Below are 20,862 nucleotides of genomic sequence, written 5' to 3' on the forward strand. Positions count from 1 at the left end.
AAATATTTGCATGTTCATGTATTTTGGAGTAATGAGGGAGGAGTTGGTGCCATTTTGAGGATTTTAATGTGGTGATTATATTTTTTCTGCAAAAGCCACAAACACACATTAGAAAGTTTTTATGGATGTCATAATACATTTATGGAAGGAATCTTTAACAATGGATCAAATGACAAACAATTATCACTCAACTTGGAAGTTCCCCCGGACTTTACAGAGCATTTCATTTCTTTCAGCTCACTTTTTGGTTTCCCACCCGGCAACTTTAATATGTTGGATCAGTCTCACAGCTCTCATCATGTCTTTTCCAGCAATGCAGGCAGCTGTTCCATAACTGCTGAGGGTGCAACTAAAGCTACTGTATGCTAACAACTGCCATATTAACTGAAAGGGTAATAATATGTCTGTATTGTCCCAAAGTGGCCATAAATCAATGAATGCATATCTAAGATATCAAGCAGCTCTATGAACCCAATTTGATGTTTTCCCAGAGACTGTGCATGAAGGATCTTTACTGTTGATTTTACCCTTTGACAAGTCTAACTGTTCACCATGCTGGTGGAAACTAGAATGGCAGCGGACATTCCTCTCCATCCTCTTATTGTGACAGAATGAAACCAATTATTACCAACTTCCATGGTTTATGTTGCTGATGAGTCACCACAACCTCATTAAAGACCATTTTTAGGACTGCAGAATGTAATTTTAGAACCACTGAATTAGACTTAAATACAAATACAAATAGTAAATACAAAGCTCATTTGTCACATTTAAACAGCAGTGTGTTATTCAGGTAGCTATTTTCATGCTGTTACATCATATTTGGGGGAATGTATTGTGGCATATATGCCACGGCCAGGAACACATACAGTTTTCTGTCATGATCATTATGGAGATGAGCAGTCTCCTTGGGCCACAGCATTAGTCCTTCAGGTCGTTACAGCAGCGTAGAGAGGGATGGACTGTGACGTAGACAGCACGGCTGGAGGCGGTCGCTGACGTTTGTTGTAGGCCGACTTTTACCCGAGCCAAGGGGGGCGGACGTCCAGTTCAGTAAAACGGAGTGGCAACACAACTCATATTTATTACCGTGTACAGACCTACTCGAGTCACTAGACCGGCGTTTTGCGTGCACCTGCGTATAATGTTACAGCAGCCAATAGTTCTTTTGTCATTATTTTGTCTTTTTGCTGCGTTTCACCTGCGCTTTATCGCGTCCCACAGGGTTATTAGTAAGCAGAGTGATTTAAAGGGAAAGCCACAGATCCACTGCTCGGCGTGATTTGTGACTGTGAGGTTGGTGCCGTTATATGAATGAATGAGAACAGGCAGGGAGCCTATCAGAAACGGAGTGAAACGTCTAATTCGCCTCCCCGCAATAGAAAACAGCTCAGCAACCACAGAGCAGGAGCGCTCAGGAAACCATCGCTGTCGTCTGAATAACTCGCACCGATCGGCTTCATCCGCCCGCCAGCATGCCGAGCATGCGACAGTCCTACACGGTGACCGTACCTGAGGATCCGCCGGCCGCTGCTTTTCCGTTTCTGAAGCAGGAGATGCGGAGAAAAGGCAGCATGTCTGGCTCGGTGCTGGTGTCAACTTTCGTAGGGCTTCTCATAAACCAAGCCAAGGTAAGAGACAGTGGCCACGGCGGTCCGTTATATCTGCTTCAATGAGAGCGTCACGCCAAACTCCATTGAGAAATCCTGCAATTTAATGTCCACATCGCATCATTACGCAGCGCTGTACTCACAGGGTACTAGTTAAGATGCTTTGTGAACTGTCTGGAATTAACTATGAAAAGAGGCATGTAGGCATTCCGTATTGTGAAATTGGTGTGTGTGTGTGTGTGTGTGTGTGTGTGTGTGTGTGTGTGTGTGTGTGTGTGTGAGTGTGAATGTGAATGTGAGTGAATGTATTATCCACTGTTCTGTTACCAAAATACTCATGGTGAGTGGTAACAAGCAGTGTAAACATGCAGTAAAAATAAAGAATAGGCCTATATTAAAAGATGTGGTTTCATATACTGGATTTATTAAAAGATCATTACGCAGTTTGAAAGGTTAATGAAATATAACAAGCTTGATGTCTAAATATGAGTAAGAATAGGGACCACGGTCCACAGATGTTGGAGGAGAGTTATGGGAAATGTGGGCTTTTGTCATTATAAAGAGGACACAGATGGTTATTTCACTGACAGCGTTATGTATCTTGTTGAAGATGATGTCAGTTTAACGTTCAAGTGAGTCATTTGCAGAGGTAAGCCGCTCTTTTAAGCTGCTGTACTCTGCTGTGCCAGGATCAGTAGGCCTGCACTGGCAGGTCACTGCTTATATAACTGCCGTTTAATCCCCTCATACACTACAGCTGCTCTTACTATACTGCTTTTATGTATCCCGCTGTAGGCCTGGACTGGAATTAAAGAAAGAAGTGACCCGTTCTGTCAGGGCTTTCTGCATGCGCTGGAATATCCAGGGTATGAATATCGCCTCTGGCTGTTTCTATATGCAGCCTGACATACACATACATGTAGGTCTGAGTACACAATGTACAGAAACCCACTGGCTTTAAGTCAGTTTGGCTTTTAGACAAGGGAATTATGGCAATGCTTTTAATTGAAGGTGCATTAATGTGCTATTGTGCAGATTTAAACTGGTTTATTCTACAAATTTCAGCTTCAAATAACATCACATGATAAAATGATTTTCCTTTCCTTATTGTTATGTTGTTTATTCATGATAAAAATAAGCCCTTATTTATTATTATTATTATTATTGCCAAAAAGCAAAGTGAGGCAGATTTCACTAGATTCACACTCCATTTTGCGCTGAGTGAAGTCCTTCTACACTATAATTAAAAGTAAAATACAAGCAAAAATATATTCACTATATAAATTCAGAAGTGTTTGACAATGAATTGCCAATATCTAAGAAACATATCACAGCAGCGCACCAATATATTGTCTAAAACTGTGTACCGATGGGGCTGGAAATGGGTCCAGTTAGCATGAAGCCCCACTGACAACAAGAGACAGTTCAATTCAAATATGTAAGCTTTGCCTAAAAACTGTCCAGACCTCCTGCAGAGGACTAGAGGTTTAAGTCACATTTGCATTATGGGGTAAAGTGAGAATTAAAAGCCCACATTTCAGCTGTATTTGTCCTAAAATGGCAAATATGAGAAGATGAAGAGGAACTGCCTTTAGTTTGTGATCACCAGTGTGTGTGTGTGTGTGTGTGTGTGTGTGTGTGTGTGTGTGTGTGTGTGTGTGTGTGTGTGTTCCCATGCAGCATGGAGTGGAGCTGCTGTGTGCCAGCTTCAGTTATGTAATGAGAAATCACATTAGACTACACTTTAGTGCTGGCCAGGCCTGGCAGCTTGGCACGCTTTCTGTTTTGTTGTCACCGTGCACCTGCTCCTCCTGTCCTGTCTTTCTCCTTCTGCTCTTGCTAATCATCTGTCCTCTACTCCTCCCTCCCCACAGACCATCGCATGCATGGCATGGAAAAGTGCTCTGCTTTTGAATATTTTTTCTACTTCAACATATGATATGGCAGATGTATGCAAAATGATATGAAAAATGTATGAAATGAAAATTAGTTGCAGTGAACTGTGTTACACTGTCATGCATTATCCCTTACTGAAAGGGGTAAATCAGCCATAAAGATCCTTACACCACTCATTCCTGCTCTGCTACACTTAGCTTGGAATCATGAGTTAGCGTTGCAGAATTTTACTGCAACGCAGAAGAACAAAAAATCTGAAAATTTCATGTCAAGCTCTGGGAACTTGTGATGAGCATTTTCACTATTTCTCATGTTTTATAAACAAAATGGTTAACACTTAATTGGAAAACATGACCAACAAACTGACTTATGATTAGAATAATACTTGACATTTGTGTGGAACAACACCAATTGTCTATCCTTAAATGACTATCATTAAGATTTACTGCTCAACATATTCTCCATTTCTCTAATAAAATGTTGTCCTACCAATTCTGAGTGCTAGTTCCTCATTAGGCTTTAAATGTTGCTAATTCACTTAAGTGATCACTCTTGTTTGTAATTTCTCATTATAAGCAACCCATTGAAACGCCTGTCTTCTCAGAGATGTAATGCTATGCATATTGATTTTTTATATCAAAGTCAAATAGTAGCAGCAGGAGCCTGAGTGTACCACGCTGGCATTAACTTCAGTGGGAGTAACTTGGCAGCAGATTTTTCATATGAGGATATCATGTGTGGTGTTTATACAGTATACAATTCTGAGGTGGAGGCGCTTTGTTACACATTAGTATTTGGTTATTTTCCATCTGCTCGTCAAAGCCTGTGGTGCAATCATCCAGTGTACTCCAAACGCAAACCTCTTAGTTAGTATTTAACTTTTCTGCCACTGAGGGTGATTTTGTTTCCCTGGTATACAATTCCATACCAGTGGAGATATGTGTGAAGACTAACAGAGCTGTTACATAAGAAGCTGGTGCACTGCTTTATGGTCACATGTTGTCAAGCTGTTATCTTTACAATGCTGTCTGTTAGTGTGATGCCCCGGTCTTCTCACAGTCTTTGATCTGATGAAATGCAACCAAGGGGCCAGTTAATAGGATCATGTTTATTTGTATTTCCCAGAAAGAAAGCCATTCTTCTCAGTAAGAGGATCTCAATATTTATTTGTTTGCATGTAAGCGTGTGTGTGTGTGTGTGTGTGTGTGTGTGAGAGAGAGGAGCTGTGGCTCCACGTCATCCACTCCAGCTCTACAAGCTCTGATGACTGATTGCATCCCTCTGTGTGCTTTTTAAACGGGAGAAATAAATAGATTGTCTCTCTTTACCTATGAAGTGCCAACGCTGAGCGTGTGTGTCCGCGCACTCACACACACACGTGCTTGCGTGCGTGCTAAAGTGTCACTTCTGCTCATGTGGTAAAAACTCGACAGCAGCAGAAGGGTAACTCATGGAGAGTGAGAAAGAGATTGTTTATGATGGTCTGCCAAATAGAGAGACAGGTCAGAACAGACTGTTCTGCTGCGTTCTCTCACGCTGGTATGCCAGCCAATCAGCAGTTGGTGTTCGGCATTGCCAGGTGGACCCAGGCATCCTGCTGCTGGTAGTGTGAAGTATAGTTTACAGCCCTAGAGACACAAGCAGAGCAGGGAGGGGTGGAAGTGCCACTTGTTTTCGGTTTTGGTGTCAGGGGGTATTATTAGAGCATTGTCAATACTGTAATTAGATATTAATCGCTAGACTATTTTTGTTTCACTGGACAGTTTTATTTTATTGGTGGTGGAAAAGTCTGTGTGTTATCGCTTTATGACAATATTAGATTTTTTATGACATTTAAATCAATGCGATGAAATACCTGGTGTTTAATTTACAGCATTATCCAAAAAAAACCTCAGGGCAATTTAGAGTCATCAGGTGATCTAAACTGCATGTCTGTGGGAAGAAGCCAGAGCACCCAGAGAAAAGCCAATATGAAGAGTAGTTAAATTTCATGGCAGATGGTATAGAGATAATCAGAATGTTCCTGTGCATTCATTTATAGTTTGGAATAAGCTCCCCTCTGGGATTTCATTAGGCTTCATCACTTGTGCTCTGAGCTTGTTATTTTCCCACATCTCAAGTCTCCACAAGGTTTAGATTACTAAGGAGCTGCTGCAGCAACAAGTGTGAAGCAGCTCATTTAGAGGTAGGATTTCTTTAAAACTTCAGGTCTAATGCTCAGTTCAAACAGGGACAACCATTTTGTACACTGTTTACCTTTATCACAGCGTTCACATCACACAGAAGAGATGATAAATTAAAGAGAAGACCTTTTGTTTGCCTCAGCTTTGTGTTGAAAACGCTGATGGATGATGATTTCTCCACTTTCCTGAACTCATATGTTACTATTAAGATAATAAATGTGGGAATATTGTTTTCATTTCAAAGACAACACTGAAGAGCAAGCGATTCTCATGAACTTTGTCAATCAAGCGCACAGGTGTCAAGGTGAAAAAAAGCTTTAATCAGAGTCTAAGTGCTTGAACACATAGAATTCATTTTCCCCACACAGCTGTTTCCTCATGACAAGAATGCGGCCTTAAAAGCCCTTAATCAGTTGAGAGTGTACTTTTCGTCATCACGTTTTGATGACTATCAGCTGATGTCTGACGCTAAAGGAAAGCACGCTAGACATTTCTTAAACTGAACATTCCTTAGATTAAGCTTGATGTAAACACTGTCTGCTAGACAATTTAATCTCCCTGCTGGCGGCCAAAGTTCAATGAGTGGTGAGATCGAAAAATCTGAATCTTTTTAGTATTTGTCCTTTTCTGTGAAGTCACCCTGGAAAGCAAAGCCATAATGAGGGATTATCCATATCCTCCAGCCTACCCACCTAGCTTTGACCCATTTCCTCTGCTCCAACACCACCCTCCATCCCTCAGGCCAGCAGTCCTACATCTTTGAATTAATTGAGCACAGTGGATGGACATATTTTACTTCCACCAAGCTGGGTACACCTCAAAGGGACATTTCCACTGTCTCTTATTCCTGGCTTTAGGAAGCAGTTCACCCTGGCTGGTGGAATGCTTCTTAATGTAGCCTCTGTTCACCATGCCTTTTAGCCTCAAAGGCGTAGGGTTTCAGAAGTAGCTCGCGAGTTGCCTGAGCTGCCTCTGACATTTCTGAATAGAGCATTTATGCAAAGTTATCCCCCTGGGCTGCCTCTTTTGTGTACAGTATGTATCATGCGGCTCACATGGAACGATTGGGAATATGAACAGTGGATGTATGCTCGCGCTTGTGACTGTTGATTTGATTTCTCCCGTCTCCACTCCTCCACTCTCCTTATTTCTCCCATCTGTTCACCTCTTACGCCACAAAAAGCAAAAATCGCTTCGCAGCACGCAGTTGTTCTTAGCTCTGCTTTATTAATTGATTGACGACTGCAAGTGAAAAGCAGACAAGTGAAACAATTTATGCCGTAGAAAGGTGAAAAAATAGAATATATCCCAGGAGCATGTGATACTGCAGTTACGGGATCTGAGCACTAGCAGGAAGGAAAACTCTCAGAGTATCGCTGGTGGTGGTGGTGTGTGAATGCTTATTGAGTTAACATTAAAGGTGATTTGAATGTCACAGGCTGCTTCTCAGGCTGTCAAAGTTTAAGATATTTGTCAGCGTTTCTGGATGAGAGTTTGAAATATGTGTTGTAGGCTAATGTTTTATATGCTGAAAATGTTACACCGGTCCAGCTTTACTTTACAGCTTGACTTTAATACCACAAACACACTCTGCACTGGTTTAAACTGCCTGTATAGGAGAATCTCAGCAGAATTAGCTGTCATTATAGTCTTGCTACAGGCTGGGATCAGACCTTGAGCTTGGATCGTCACACATGTACATTAAAGAATCCTGTTCGACACAGTGCTTACAAAATGAGGACTGAATGACTTGGATTAGAATTGCATTTTACTCCGTGTCTGTCAAATGAATAGAGCTAGTAGGATTAAATAAGAGAGAAACCAGTTTATTTATAGATAGATAAACTGTAATGTCATTTCTTAAATTTGGCGTCATTTACTTCCAGTATGAACAAAGCTCATCCCGGACGATTGCGACTTGTATTAAAATAATCATTATCCCAATAATCAAATCCCTGCAGTGAGGTGTGGGAGTAACAGCTGTTTGACCGTGCCCCAAGGAGCTGCTAATTCACCAAAATAATGTCATTAGTGTGGCTTTTAGTGAAGAGCTTTGGTGTGCCGTGGTGCTATAAATGCTGCCTTTAGACAAGAGGAAAATCGTAATTTAAAGACTGAATCATCCTTTTAGTGAACGTTCGATGATGGTTCCAGTCTGAATGTCACATCTGCTCCAAGTCGTTCACTCCTAATTCCTCACACGCTGAACTCACGCACTGAGTCACACACACACTCCTTCCACACTCAGTCTTGTCACTGTGATGTCACCATGTCCTCTAGCTTTCCATGCCGCAAAAAGTAAGAATAGCGTTGCTACGGAGACAGAGCCGGGACGTTGTTTCATCGTCATGACGTCTGCCAGGCTGGCCGAAGGATCAGCCAATTGCAAGTGGACAAGCAAGCTTTATTAAAAGCAAAGCTGCTATTTTTGGGACTGGCCGTGGCATTACTCAGCAGAGTGCAGCAAAGTCAGACGTACACATTCCAGTGGTGGTGTGTGTGTGTGTGTGTGTGTGTGTGTGTGTGTGTGTGTGTGTGTGTGTGTGTGTGTGTGTGTGTGTTATGAAATAACATTTGAGGTGACCAAAAAAAAGGATTTGTTCCGCATCCTGTCTCACGGCAGTCATCACTGAGATAGCAAATCTGGACAGGAAGTGTGTGTATGTGTGTGCACGTTTGTGTATTTACGTTATATGGCCATGACTAATGAAGTGTTCCATTCACCACAGTGGAATTTACAGAAAGGAGGATTTAGATAAGCAATAGTTAATTAAGCAGTGGATTTTTCCCCCTCCGCATGCTGCAATGACTCTCTCTCTCCTGAATAAGACACAGATGGCAGAGATTGTTTATATAATAAAAAAAACCCTTCCTGTATCATACTCATAGCTAGATAAGCTGCAGGCGCGCATTACCGATTAACCAACATGCTCCCAATTATGTGTACCTCCATAAGGCTTACAGCAGTGATCAGGACACGACTGCTCACTTTGATTGTCACATTTAGTGTCCTTTCTCTAAACCTGTAGCGCAACCAAAGTTCCTCTGTGTAGAGCTGAAATGACAGGAAATTACTCCATAAATACAGTATTTTGATTATCAGTTAATCCTTTAAAGCTGCACGATGAGTATCATTATATTAACAGTAATGTAATGTGTTCATACTGACCCACAGAGAATTTTTGGACTTTCATCAACCTTGTTGCTAGGAGTAGATGGCAACTGTTTTCAGTAAAGAAGCTCTTAAAACCTTCTGTACCCTACCTGCCCATCACAAATCAGCAGACAGACAACATAAACATCTAGCTGGTGAGCAAAGTGCAGCATTTAGCCATGAAAGAGCCAGATGTTTCCCTCAGGAGTTGGTGTAGACCAAGATGGAGCTAAAAGGAATAAAAAGGTTGGAGGGTAAATGCCTGACTTGTCAAGAGGGCACAAACACATGATAATGCTGCTCTGTTTTTGCAGGATGTGTAAACAGGCAACTGTTTACATTAACTTCACAAGGGACGAATATGTCAATGTTGTGTTTACAGCCTGTTTTGTTGCCCCCAGCTGGCCCCCAAAAAATAGATTAACTAAGCTTTGAAGAGTTAAAAGAAGTAAATGTTGGTATGATACTCTATATCACTGTCAATTGAATAGTTTGGGCTTTTTGGACAGTTTGAAAACATCTGCATGTTTTCTGGGAGACTGTGATGCCATTAGCCCAATCAATTGATTATTAATCAGTCGTGAAAAAAATCAAAGCAAGGCTACTGCTTTACATTGATCTGTGCACTGTGGACACCAGTTGTTATCAGTGCAGAGCTGTGTTAGTCCAACTTCACAGAAAATATTCTGCTAGATAACGATGATGTTGAGCCCCATCTCCAGATCAGCTGACCCCTGTTAGTTTGACTTTACATGTTTATGCACAGCAGGTTGAGGATACTGTAACAACTCAGAGAGTTTCCCAGCACACTCACATGGCACATTCTGAGACTATTAGATGACTGATAGCTTTTTGAATGGTGGAATCATAGAGGACTACTGCTTTGGGTCAGCAAGGTCCTTGAGAGTACATGCACGCTGTATTATGATGAATCCGTGTGGTCCAGCCTCTCTCGCATGTATTATGGATGTTACATCATCTGACTGTGTGCTTGAATGTGTTCAGAAAAGGTTAAACCAGAAGGTACAGACGTCAAACGTTTGTAACTGATTCATTTGTTGAAGTGAAAATTGGACTCATACTAAGATAAAGAAACAGTCCATTTTTCTTATTTAGGGCTATAGCACACTTTCAAAAAACATGTCTCCTTCGTCTTTACATGCTCTGTGTGATTCAGTCCCTGAACACTTAAGTGACTGTAGCTTTTGTGTGGTCTCAGCTTGTTTTCTGCCAGTTTTCATGGTGGTCCTGATACACAGTCCTCTCAGTGAGTGTGCCCTCACTTCACCACAGGTGAGGGTAACGGGGCATGTGGGTAAGATAGATTTCAGTTGCTAGTGAGATCAGGTGACTGGTGTTAAGCTGCCGGCCCTGCAGAGTTGCTCTCTGCCTTGAAAATACGAGCTCAAGTTACCATGCTGTTAGCTTCTCTGCTGGGCCACCGGTCAGCTTGTTTTTATCCATGAAATTGAAACTAGTTGAATCATCTTTTTTTGTTGTTCTACACATACTGTACAAACTGCTCTGACACAGTTTTACAGGATTGGTAGATGAGTCCAACTCTCTTGAAAATTTCTTATGAAATATCACAATTGCAAAATAAATGGCCAATATGACATGTGCTTTGACAGGGCATGAAGTTGGTTCAGGGATGCTGGTGGATGGAGTGATGTGGAAAATGAATTGAAGCTGGCTTCGCTCATGTTTTCTAAAGTATAATTGCCTGCTGTCTCTGCTCCTTAGTCGAGGGCACAAGTGCATTCCTTTTCCACCCCCGTGTTCTTTGTTAGTTCTTCCTCTTGCTACTCATTTATGTAACCACTCAACTTATGTAATGATATTTAATAACAGCGAGTGATGACATCAGTTCTGCAAAGCATTTTGTACCATTTAAAGATTTTGAAATCTGATAATATGCTTTGCCATCTGCTGTGTTTCACAAAGATAAAATGTGTGTATTTCATGGATTTGCGACAGTAAAAGCTACAGTGTAGGAACTCCTTGAGGTGCAGAGAGTCTGTGTTATCAACTGTTGTTGATCAGATCTCGAGTGATTAATGGGAGGAATTGACTGACTGTGAAATAACAAAAAGAAGTTCCTCTCTAAAGATAAAGCTCACCAAGAAAAAGCTCCTGTCTGTCATCCCTTGATGGACACACTCAGCTGCACAGAGTACATAGATCACATCTTAATCACATGTCTGTGTTTTGCTGATTCTCAGAGCTTCCATGGGACACCATTAAAGTACATATCCTGCCTGAAGGAAAACACAGTGCTGAATGTATATCTGTTGGTAGAGCACCCACTCGTTTCTGTATCAGAAGACATCTTTCGGACAAAGAATTCTGATTTTTAAAGTGTGTGAATTTATTCTCTCTCTTTGATAATTGTAAATACAGTTATTTATAAGCTACAGATTGTTTGAGTCACAAGTTATTAGGGGGTAAATACCTCAACAAAACTGAACTCTTATACACTCAAGTCACAGATAGATACAAGTAGTTTCCGTCAGTTTGGAGTTTGTTCATAGACGTTTTTTCTAAAATGTAGGAGCAGAAGTAGCTACGTTTGAACGTTTGGAAGTATTCATCAGCGTTGTGCACATTAACATAGGGATAGGACAAAAGTAGATAAAAGTCAAAACCAGTCCACACCATGATGCAACAGTCTGTTTAAAAGTGTTTTTAGAATGTGTATCCTGGAATAAAAACCAGTTCGTTCATGGGTCAATTAAAATACGCATTGTGAATCTAGTTGTCATCAAAGAAGCTTACTGGCTGGATTTGCATTTAAAATGTCATCTAAATTTTGTGTCTTTTGTCTTTCAGAATTCAAAGAGTGCCCAAGGCCTGGTGGGACTAAAGAACCTAGGAAACACTGTAAGTACAACAGCCACGTATCCATCTAATTACATCCGTCTAGTGCCAAACGTCTGGCAATAGTGGCATCAAATTCTTGCAGTCGAGGGAGAAGCTCACTCTAAATTCCCATAATCCAGTTGGTGTTATTGATAGGAGTTTGTTGATATCAGATGGAGTCCACATGAGAGCAGTGGTCCAGCAGAATATCAGTCTACCAGGCAACAGCCAGAAGGACGACTCCTAAAATAAACAATGTTTGCTGTGGTGTGTGTGTGTGTGTGTACAGAAATCTAATCAGAGAGCTCTGAACTATGGACTGGGGAGGACTCGGTCTGTCTCTCTCTGACTGGTTTGATCTTCCCAGATTGCACGTGTCTCGTGGAAATGTGATGGGAGCTTTATATACACACTGCTGTCGCTGGCAACATGTCTGCATGTCTGTGGTACAACTTAATACCCAGCAATTATACCAGGGTTCTTCCATTCTGTCCTGTAAGCTTTCAGAATTAACGAATACATTTCCAAATCCACAGAACTTCTTTTTAACTGCACCACATTATATAATTTAATCACATATTGTACATCTGTCCATTTTAAAGGCACCGTCCAAAGGTGGTCAGAGACATTTACTGACAGATAAAGAACAAAGTACAGGGACAGAAATAGGTTTTGGGGGCATTTAGGTTATTTGCTTTCTTGACAACAGTAAGATGAGACGATAAATACTGTTCTCAGGTCTGTATGGTAAATATGAGTTTGGTGCTAGCCCTTGATTAGCTTAGCTTAGCTTAGCATAGAGATAGACATTGTAAACACGGGAAACATCTTTTTCTTAATCTGTGCAAGAACACAAGTGTAAAGAAAAAAACACATTGTGGTTTTATGGGAGGTTGGTGCAGGACTATTTATTTGACTGATGCAGTGATTTCTTAGTCTTGTTCTTACAGGAGGTTGCCAGGCAACCAGTGGAGACTCAAAGAAGCTACAACACTCAGGCCAAGAACCAGTCCACATAACCCCCCCGTAAAACCATTTTCAGTCTTAAATGTTGGGTTTTGTACAGGTTAAACAAATGAGATGTTTCTCCTTTTCCCAGTCTTTATGCTAAGCTAAGCTAATCGGTTGCTGGACTCAACCAAAATTTGCATTTTTGTACAGATAGTGCTGGTAGAGGCAGATTTTGAGCTAGGCTAGCTGTTTTCCTTTGTTTCTGGTCTTTATGCTTAGCTTAGCTAAGCAGCTGTTGGCTGTATCTTCATATTAACCATATAGACATGGGGACAGTGGAGTCAGTCTTCTCATCTAACTCGGCAAAAAGTGATTAAGTGTGTTTCCTTAAATGTCAAACTGTGCCTTTAATTTGCTGGACTCAGCTGTGGAGAGCTTGCAAATCAAATAAGTAGTAAATTTTTAACATGACTGTAAGATTGCTGTTTCATTGTGTCATCTTTAAACAGTGTAAATCATGTGCAGCAACAGACATTTTATTGAGCATGTGACATACAAAATGAAATATAATCTGCAAAAATCAAGTGCAAAGGGAGTTTTTCATTTCTTTCCAGCAAGTGAGAGTCATGAATGAATGACTGTGTGAGGGAATCAAACTGTTTGTGATGTTTTTCCTCACAGTGTTTCATGAACAGTATCCTGCAGTGTCTCAGCAACACACACAGCCTGCGAGACTACTGCCTGCACAACTCGCACCGCAGAGACCTTAACAACAACAGCCGCACCAACACAGCCCTCATGGAAGGTGAGAGACGTGTCACACAGGCCCCCTAGAGTCCAAAACGAACACTTCTCACAGCTGCTCGCAAAATCTTACAAAGAATAAGAAAATTAGCTGTACTATCAGTTCATGATCAACCTGAATACTGTGCACAGTTTTAGGATTTGCTAAGTGCATTATATGTCCCAGTGTGTGAGTAACTTGAGTATTTCTGTTCTGCCAGAATTTGCCAAGCTGATACAGACCATGTGGACGTCATCCAGCAGTGAGGCGGTCAGCCCATCTGAATTCAAAACTCAGATCCAGAGATATGCTCCCAGATTCGTGGGATACAAGTAAGCTGCATACATCTTTGAGGAGCCCCCATCGTGACTTCTCTCTGATAATAATAAGCCTGCAAGAGTAGAAGTGTGGAGATACACTATGTTCTGAGTGACTGACTGTTCCTGTATCTTGCAGCCAACAGGATGCTCAGGAGTTCCTGCGCTTCCTCCTGGACGGCCTGCACAACGAGGTCAACAGGGTCACTGTCAGGCCAAGAGGGACTGTAGAGGACTTCGACCACCTGCCGTAAGTAATCTGCCTGACCGACAGTGTGTGTACCTGCACTGACGCCTCTCTATGCAGGATCAGTGCACCTGATGTACCTCGAAATAGACAGAAATGCCCAGAAATTCTCTGAAATTGCTGAAAGTGTATCCTAAACTGATGAAATTGTGTGGGTGATATTAGGAATGTTTGAAATTGAATATGCAGACTTTTTACCCATGAATAACGTAAGAGGAGAAACATGAGGGCCTTTGTATAAGCCTTGTATATGTTACGTATGGTGTACAGTGTGCAAACAGGGCCCGGACTAAGGCAACACAAATCATTAAGGCTACATCATGAAGCTTTCATTTAATGCTGCGTGCAGCAGTTTCACCTCCTCTGCTGAGTTGTTGCCTCTCGGGGGCCCAGATCAGCTTAATGCTCCAAATCTTCTTAGATATAATTTTCAGTTATCTAACCATGGCTTGTTTAAGGGTCACAGTTAATCTCAACAACTTTCAATATCACCCTCAAAATGGGTGAAAAACAATGCAGATCTTTTTTTTCCAGTTTGAAAATGTGTGTCAGGGTAGAAAGTGTCTTTTTAATCCTTTATTCCCACCTCCAATGAAGTAGGTCAGCTCCTACTGAATGAGAACAGCAGCGTGTGAGCATCAGTGTGTCTCTGCCTGTCGTGTCCAACTTGAATGTAATATTCTAACATGCTCTAATATGTGCTCCCTGCTCAGGGATGAAGAGAAAGGGAAGAAGATGTGGAGTAAATATCTAGAGAGAGAAGACAGTAAGATAGTCGGTAAGTAGAAATGCATCAAGATCAGTTTTAACCAAGTTTTCAGAGACTGATACACTGAATCTTGCACTGAGGTTAGACTTAACATGTGTCCAGATGATATTTGGTTCAAATATCAAAGTTGTTATGTCACTGAAAACAAAGATGAAATTCAAATGATCAGTAGAAAGGAATGTACATAGATGTAGATCTTTTCATGTGATCTTTGGGATCTCTCCCGCTCTGACAGACCTGTTTGTGGGGCAGCTGAAGAGCTCTCTGACCTGCAGCCACTGTGGTTTCTGCTCCACTGTCTTCGACCCCTTCTGGGATCTCTCTCTACCTATCGCCAAGGTTAGGAAACACACGCACACACACACACACACACACACACGCACGCACGCACACACACTCACACACACACACACACACACACACACACACACACACACACACCACACAGCTGTAAGATAGACAGGTGAATGTTGATCATCCTCACATAACAAGTCCAGAAGGTGAACAGACACTAAAGTCAGAGGTGACTTTGTGTCTGTGTGTTTTTATAGACATGTTTGAAGCGTTAATCAATATCTCTCCACAGCTCCTAACATCAGCTTTTTGGTTTCCTCCCTGTCTCTGTTTGTGCTTCGCTTTGCTTTCTGTGTGTGTGTGTGTGTGTGTGTGTGTGTGTGTGTGTGTGTGTGTGTGTGTGGGTGGTTTGCTTGTGTGCATGCTAATGTGAATGCATCTATGTTTGTGCTCAGAAGGGCTATGGTGAGGTGAGTCTGATGGACTGCATGCGGCTCTTCACCAAAGAAGACGTCCTCGACGGGGATGAGAAGCCGGTAAGAACCAACAATTCTTCATGAAGTCAGTTCAATTACTGTATATGTTTCACAGCACCCGTTCTTTATTTTGGTATTAAACTATATTCCACTTGATGCTTAAAAAGTCTCAATTCTGCCTACTTAAAACGTCAATAGTAGTCATATGATTTTAGTGGTAATTAGAATTTAAAAAAGAGCTTGTAAACAGTGAGTGAACTAAGTCGGTGTTTCTTCTTTCTCTGCAGACGTGCTACAGGTGTAAAGCCAGGAGGAGATGCACTAAAAAGTTCACAATACAGAAGTTCCCCAAGATCTTAGTACTGCGTATCCTTTCCTCTGGACATGAGGGTCTGATACTGATGTGTTATATTACTCTTGTGTCAGTGGGATGGTGTGTAGGAAGTATGGCAGCACTGTAGGACACAGGAGTCCATTACAATTCAAGAATTACCATGAGCTGTACCACAGCCATGAAACAAGTGAGTCAGTACTATTTTGCATTCATTTGCATGAATGTGTAATTGGCATTGGATTTGTCAGAGCTGTGAATAATCAGAGAAAATACAACTTTGTGTGATTTGCAAAGAAATGATCACACACACACATCCATGCAGAATAAAAATGATTCAGCTTGGTCAGCTCTGATATACAGTGTATATATAGTGTATAATTGGCTGTGATGATCACTAACATCCACCAATGAGCTGATGAGCTCGCACACAGTCAAAGTATTGATGAATGTATTGAAATGTAGGTACAGTTGTTCCTTGACTGTGCCTCCTGTCCAGATCTGAAACGCTTCTCTGAGGCACGAAGAACCAGCAAACTGTCCACCTTTGTTAACTTCCCCATGAAGGATCTTGACCTGCGGGAGTTTGCCTCTGAAAACAGCAGTAAGTGCTGATTGTTGTTCTAACAAACTCCATTAGGATATATTTCATGTGTCGGAGGTCTTATCAAGCTTTGGGTAGTGAAGAAAAAGTCAAGACAGTTTTGTAAAAATGTTGTATTTTGCCTTGATTTAAGGGGAGATGTAGTGTCTTTCTCCACTCTGGCAGTGATGCAGTTCTGAGCTCATGCTCACAAACATTCTGAGAACACTCTCACAGAGCTCATAACTTAGCCAGTTTTTACCTTTGGAGCGCTCTTAAGGGTAAGATGCTTTGTGAATAACAATTATCTTTAACAGGATCTGTTTGTACTAGGAACCTTTATGGTTTGCTTATTTCATTCCAGCAAATATCAATCAAATGTATTGAGCAGCTGTGTAAAATGATGGGGATTTTGAAGTATCAGGTGTTTGCGTTGACCTGAGAGAAACCGTGAACTCTGTCGTAGGTTGTTCAAACAGTAGGACTAACTGCAGGCTTTAAGTGTGTTTCTGCTTCTGTCCTGTTGCAGTAAATGCAGTGTACAACCTGTATGCAGTGTCCAACCACTCAGGCACCACGATGGGCGGTCACTACACAGCCTACTGTCGCAATCCCAACTCGGGAGAATGGTACACCTTTAATGACTCCAGGTAGGTTTTGACGCCATCATCCTCCTCAATAACGACATCTGTGTTCATGGGTGTAGTTTACGTTATGGTAAAAGATGCACAATACAACTGGCATAATACTCCTTTCTTCTTCTGGAACAAAAATGCACTTTGCATCTGATCTGGTTTGAATTTGATCTCCACTCTCTGGCTGTTGGATCAGCTGCACACGTATAAACAGTTTACACATAGCTAGAGGAGCTTTTCATTGGAATTATGTTGGTAATAAAACAGTTAGGAATAAATGTTTATGGAAATGTAAGTGATGCTGAGTCACTTCAAACCAGCTAAAAAATATACTATATATCATCCAGTATCTGCAGCTGTTCATGCAAAGTGAGATTTTCCAGTCATAATGCAATCTCCTATTAATTACATATTAGTCACATATGAGATAGAAGAGATAAATCATTTATAAAGGCTCTTTTTCGACATGTTAATTCAGGCTGTTATTAGTAACCTGACCACATTAGTAGTTGCCATGACCATGCTGTGGTTTAACAAATAAGCCAGTCAAACTGCAGTAAGTGCAGCAGCAGCAGCAGCAACAGCAGGAGAGTATTGAAGGGAGGAATAATGGTAGAAGGTGCAGTTAATCCTCCTCACCTCCTTTATCTCTTCTCCCACCTCGTGAGCATCCAGTCGCTCCCTCTGGGCCTCTTCCTGCTCCACTGCACTCATTCATAACACACTACTACTGCTCTCTCTCATTCTTACTCATCCGTGTGTGTGTGTGTGTGTGTGTGTGTGTGTGTGTGTGTGTACATATATATATATATATATATATATATAACGCATCTTGTGCATTTCCCCAATCTCTGCTATGGTTGAATCCCAGTGGAACGCTGGAGCAGTCAACATGCATTGTATACCATGTGTACACTGAAATTTTTTCAAAGCTGGAAAAGGAACTCAGTAGTAGTAGTTGGTGCATATAATTATGTAGTGCAGCTACATATATTGTCCTGTGTAAAGTGTGGAAATGAATCCAAGTGACTTCAGTCTGTAAGTAAAGGGAGTTAACAATGTGTAAAAGCAGCCCTTGGTTTAACGGCTGGAACAGCCAGAATTTTCTATAAAGGCTGTCTTCATCATAACTCTTGTTTCTCACCATGCAACCTACCTCCCTTTTCTTTCTTTCCAGAGTAACGCCAATGTCCTCCAGCCAAGTGCGCAGCAGCGACGCCTACGTCTTGTTCTACGAGCTGGCGTCCTCCTCACGGATGTGAAGCCTCCTGGAGGACGGCGGGTCACAGCACCGCTCTGACTGACGGACAGACGGATAGAAAATAAGGGTGCTGGTGGAGCCAGGCCAATTTCGGTCTTGCAGTTGGACATATATCACACACACACACATGCACAAAGGCGCACACCCCCACCAGCCTGGAGGCTGCTTCTGTCCACAGAGAGAGCTGGAGAGGGCAACACTCTGGAAACCACAGGAACCTGATCTACCAGCCCTGCTTTCTTTCCCTCTCTGTCTTTACTCTCATGTCTTGCTCACTCTGGGTGGAGGTGTGTGTTTACTCTGTGTGTGTGTGTGTGTGTGTGTGTGTGTGTGCGTGCATGAGTGAGTGAGTGTGTAAGGCTGATACAGGGCAACCGGTGAATCCGTCTCCATCTCAGAAGTCCCTCTCTATGCACTGCAGACTGAACTCTCATCCTGCCCGCGCCTTCGCTTCTTTTTCTTCAACTCTTGATCTTCTTGTTTGCCTCAAACCATTAAAACTGACTTGTTGCAGTTTTTGGACTTTTGTCTGCTTTCAATTCATGTTGTTTTTATGCAGTTTTTTTTTTTCCTCTTGTGGCGGGTGTTATTTACCCCAGCACCATGAGCATCACCATCACCACCACTGCTTTGGACTGTGGATAAATTGGATAAATTATGTTTAGTGTGTGACTGTAAGAGGACTGGTCGTGGTTACAAGGAGCTTACAGCCCACCGGCCTGCTTGGTTTTCATGGCTTTCCCTTCCATGGCACGACAACACTCCCATGTCTCTGTTGGCATCTTCTTCACTCTCTTTCTTTTATCTAAATGGTGGGGAGGCCGGTGGCACTGTGAGCGTTTCAGAGGACAGCCCTTTAACATGTGTTTTATTTCATTTGTTTCTCCTACGTGTGGCTGCTACTGATGTTTTCAAAGTGCTGTGAATGGATGAATGGACAGTCCAGTACAGATCTGCTAAGGATTAATAATATAGACAACAATAATGGTAACAATCCTCATCGTCGGCATGAGGTCTTTTCTTCCTCTCTTGTTTCATGCCATTGAACAACACGGAAAGAATGTTTTAAAGAAAAAAAAAAAACACTATATCTGTATATTTTTATATCCTGATGCAATATAGAGAATGTACTATTCAATGGTGCTGAAAATGACCCATAACTGTTTTCAGTTGGTTTATTTCCCAGGTTTCAAGAGAGAAAAAAAAGTTATTATTTATGCTTACAGGTGAAAATGTGATGAGTCACACTTTTTAACAGTGGCAGTCAAACACATGAGTATATAAATATAAATATATATATGAATAAAAGTTAACAAATCAGTGGTTTTACTTGGAGTCTTTGTCTTTTTTAACGTCAGTGGAGAGACACTCAGACGTGTTGATGAACAGATGCAGCATTCACACAGGAAGAAGAAACAGTGGTGAGTAATGGATACAGACTTCAGATTCAGCAAGGAAAAGAAAAAGACTGACACAAATAAGTCTCAGTTGGTCAGAGCAGCTGATGAGCGTGAGGACTGAACTCCATAGTGGCCACTAGTGTGCAGGTAAGGAACAGCAGGTGTGTAGCAACGAGGCTGCTCTGTGGCAGATTTGGGAGAAAACTACCTTGTCTACGTTCTGGATACTGCAAATGTCTGCGTTATGCGTCTGTAAACACACGGACGGAAGATGCTGTTTGTTCCATCATGGGAAATGCAGGATCCAATGTTGACTCTTACTATGGACTAAAAGTCATTATCTCTCAGCCTCTGCTGCTTCCATCTTAAACAGTCTTTATTCGTTTGTTTCTTGCAAAAACAACTTCTTTTTTTGGGGGGGGGGGTGTTACTTTCACCATCTTAATATGTTTCAACATTTTACTTAATAGCTGCACGGTGGCGCAGCAGGTAGTGCGTATGCCTCACAGCAAGAAGGTTGCTGGTTCGAACCCCGGGTCAGGCGGGGCCTTTCTGTGTGAAGTTTGCATGTTCTTCCCGTGCATGCGTGGGTTCTCTCCAGGCACTCCGGCTTCCTCCCACAGACCATCATTAGGTTAATTGATGTCTCTAAATTGCCCGTAGGTGTGAGTGTGAATGTTTGTTTGTCATTACATGTGGCCCTGCAATCGGCTGGCAACTGGTTCAGGGTGTACCCCGCCTCTCGCCCATTGTAGCTGGGATAGGCTCCAGCCCCCCGCAACCCCGAAAGGGATAGGCGGTATAGATAACGGATGGATTTTACTTAATATTTGTATACAGTTTGCAGCTGTAAATGCTTTCAGTAGCACAGATAATAAAAATAAAAATGTATGTGCAGGTGGAATAAATGTCTCATGATAGAAATTGCATCAAAGTAGTTGAAGTGAGAGAAGATGCATGAAATAAACATTCATGGGGCCATCACAGGACCTCACCTCTATATAAAGTGGGGTTTTCAGAGCCTCAGTGAGTGTGTCATTTGCTCCACTTTATGATATCCCCATCATTTTTTAGTAATGATGATCATTTAATCATGATGTTTACAATGAGGA

The 20,862-nt window shown here is 41.8% G+C and overlaps 1 protein-coding gene across 4 annotated transcripts in view; it reads left to right on the forward strand.

The window, feature by feature from the left end:
- Window positions 1-19,670, forward strand: part of usp2a (ubiquitin specific peptidase 2a) — a 41,408-nt gene extending 21,738 nt beyond the window's left edge. Inside the window, exons 1-12 of one of the 4 annotated variants that reach the window (XM_070970527.1) lie at window positions 1,044-1,631; window positions 11,673-11,723; window positions 13,335-13,458; window positions 13,658-13,769; window positions 13,894-14,004; window positions 14,715-14,779; window positions 15,006-15,109; window positions 15,523-15,600; window positions 15,828-15,906; window positions 16,371-16,475; window positions 16,984-17,104; window positions 18,267-19,670. In XM_070970527.1, the coding sequence (XP_070826628.1) occupies window positions 1,476-1,631; window positions 11,673-11,723; window positions 13,335-13,458; window positions 13,658-13,769; window positions 13,894-14,004; window positions 14,715-14,779; window positions 15,006-15,109; window positions 15,523-15,600; window positions 15,828-15,906; window positions 16,371-16,475; window positions 16,984-17,104; window positions 18,267-18,351 (1,191 nt within the window). In that variant the 5' untranslated portion in view covers window positions 1,044-1,475 and the 3' untranslated portion in view covers window positions 18,352-19,670. Of the gene's footprint in view, window positions 1-1,043; window positions 1,632-11,672; window positions 11,724-13,334; window positions 13,459-13,657; window positions 13,770-13,893; window positions 14,005-14,714; window positions 14,780-15,005; window positions 15,110-15,519; window positions 15,601-15,827; window positions 15,907-16,370; window positions 16,476-16,983; window positions 17,105-18,266 lie in introns of those variants that run through there. The other 3 variants (XM_070970526.1, XM_070970525.1, XM_070970524.1) reach the window with 3 other exon arrangements.
- The last annotated feature ends 1,192 nt before the right edge of the window (window positions 19,671-20,862 follow it).

Source organism: Chaetodon trifascialis, chromosome 9 (genome assembly GCF_039877785.1).
Source record: "Chaetodon trifascialis isolate fChaTrf1 chromosome 9, fChaTrf1.hap1, whole genome shotgun sequence".
Lineage (NCBI taxonomy): Eukaryota > Metazoa > Chordata > Actinopteri > Chaetodontiformes > Chaetodontidae > Chaetodon > Chaetodon trifascialis.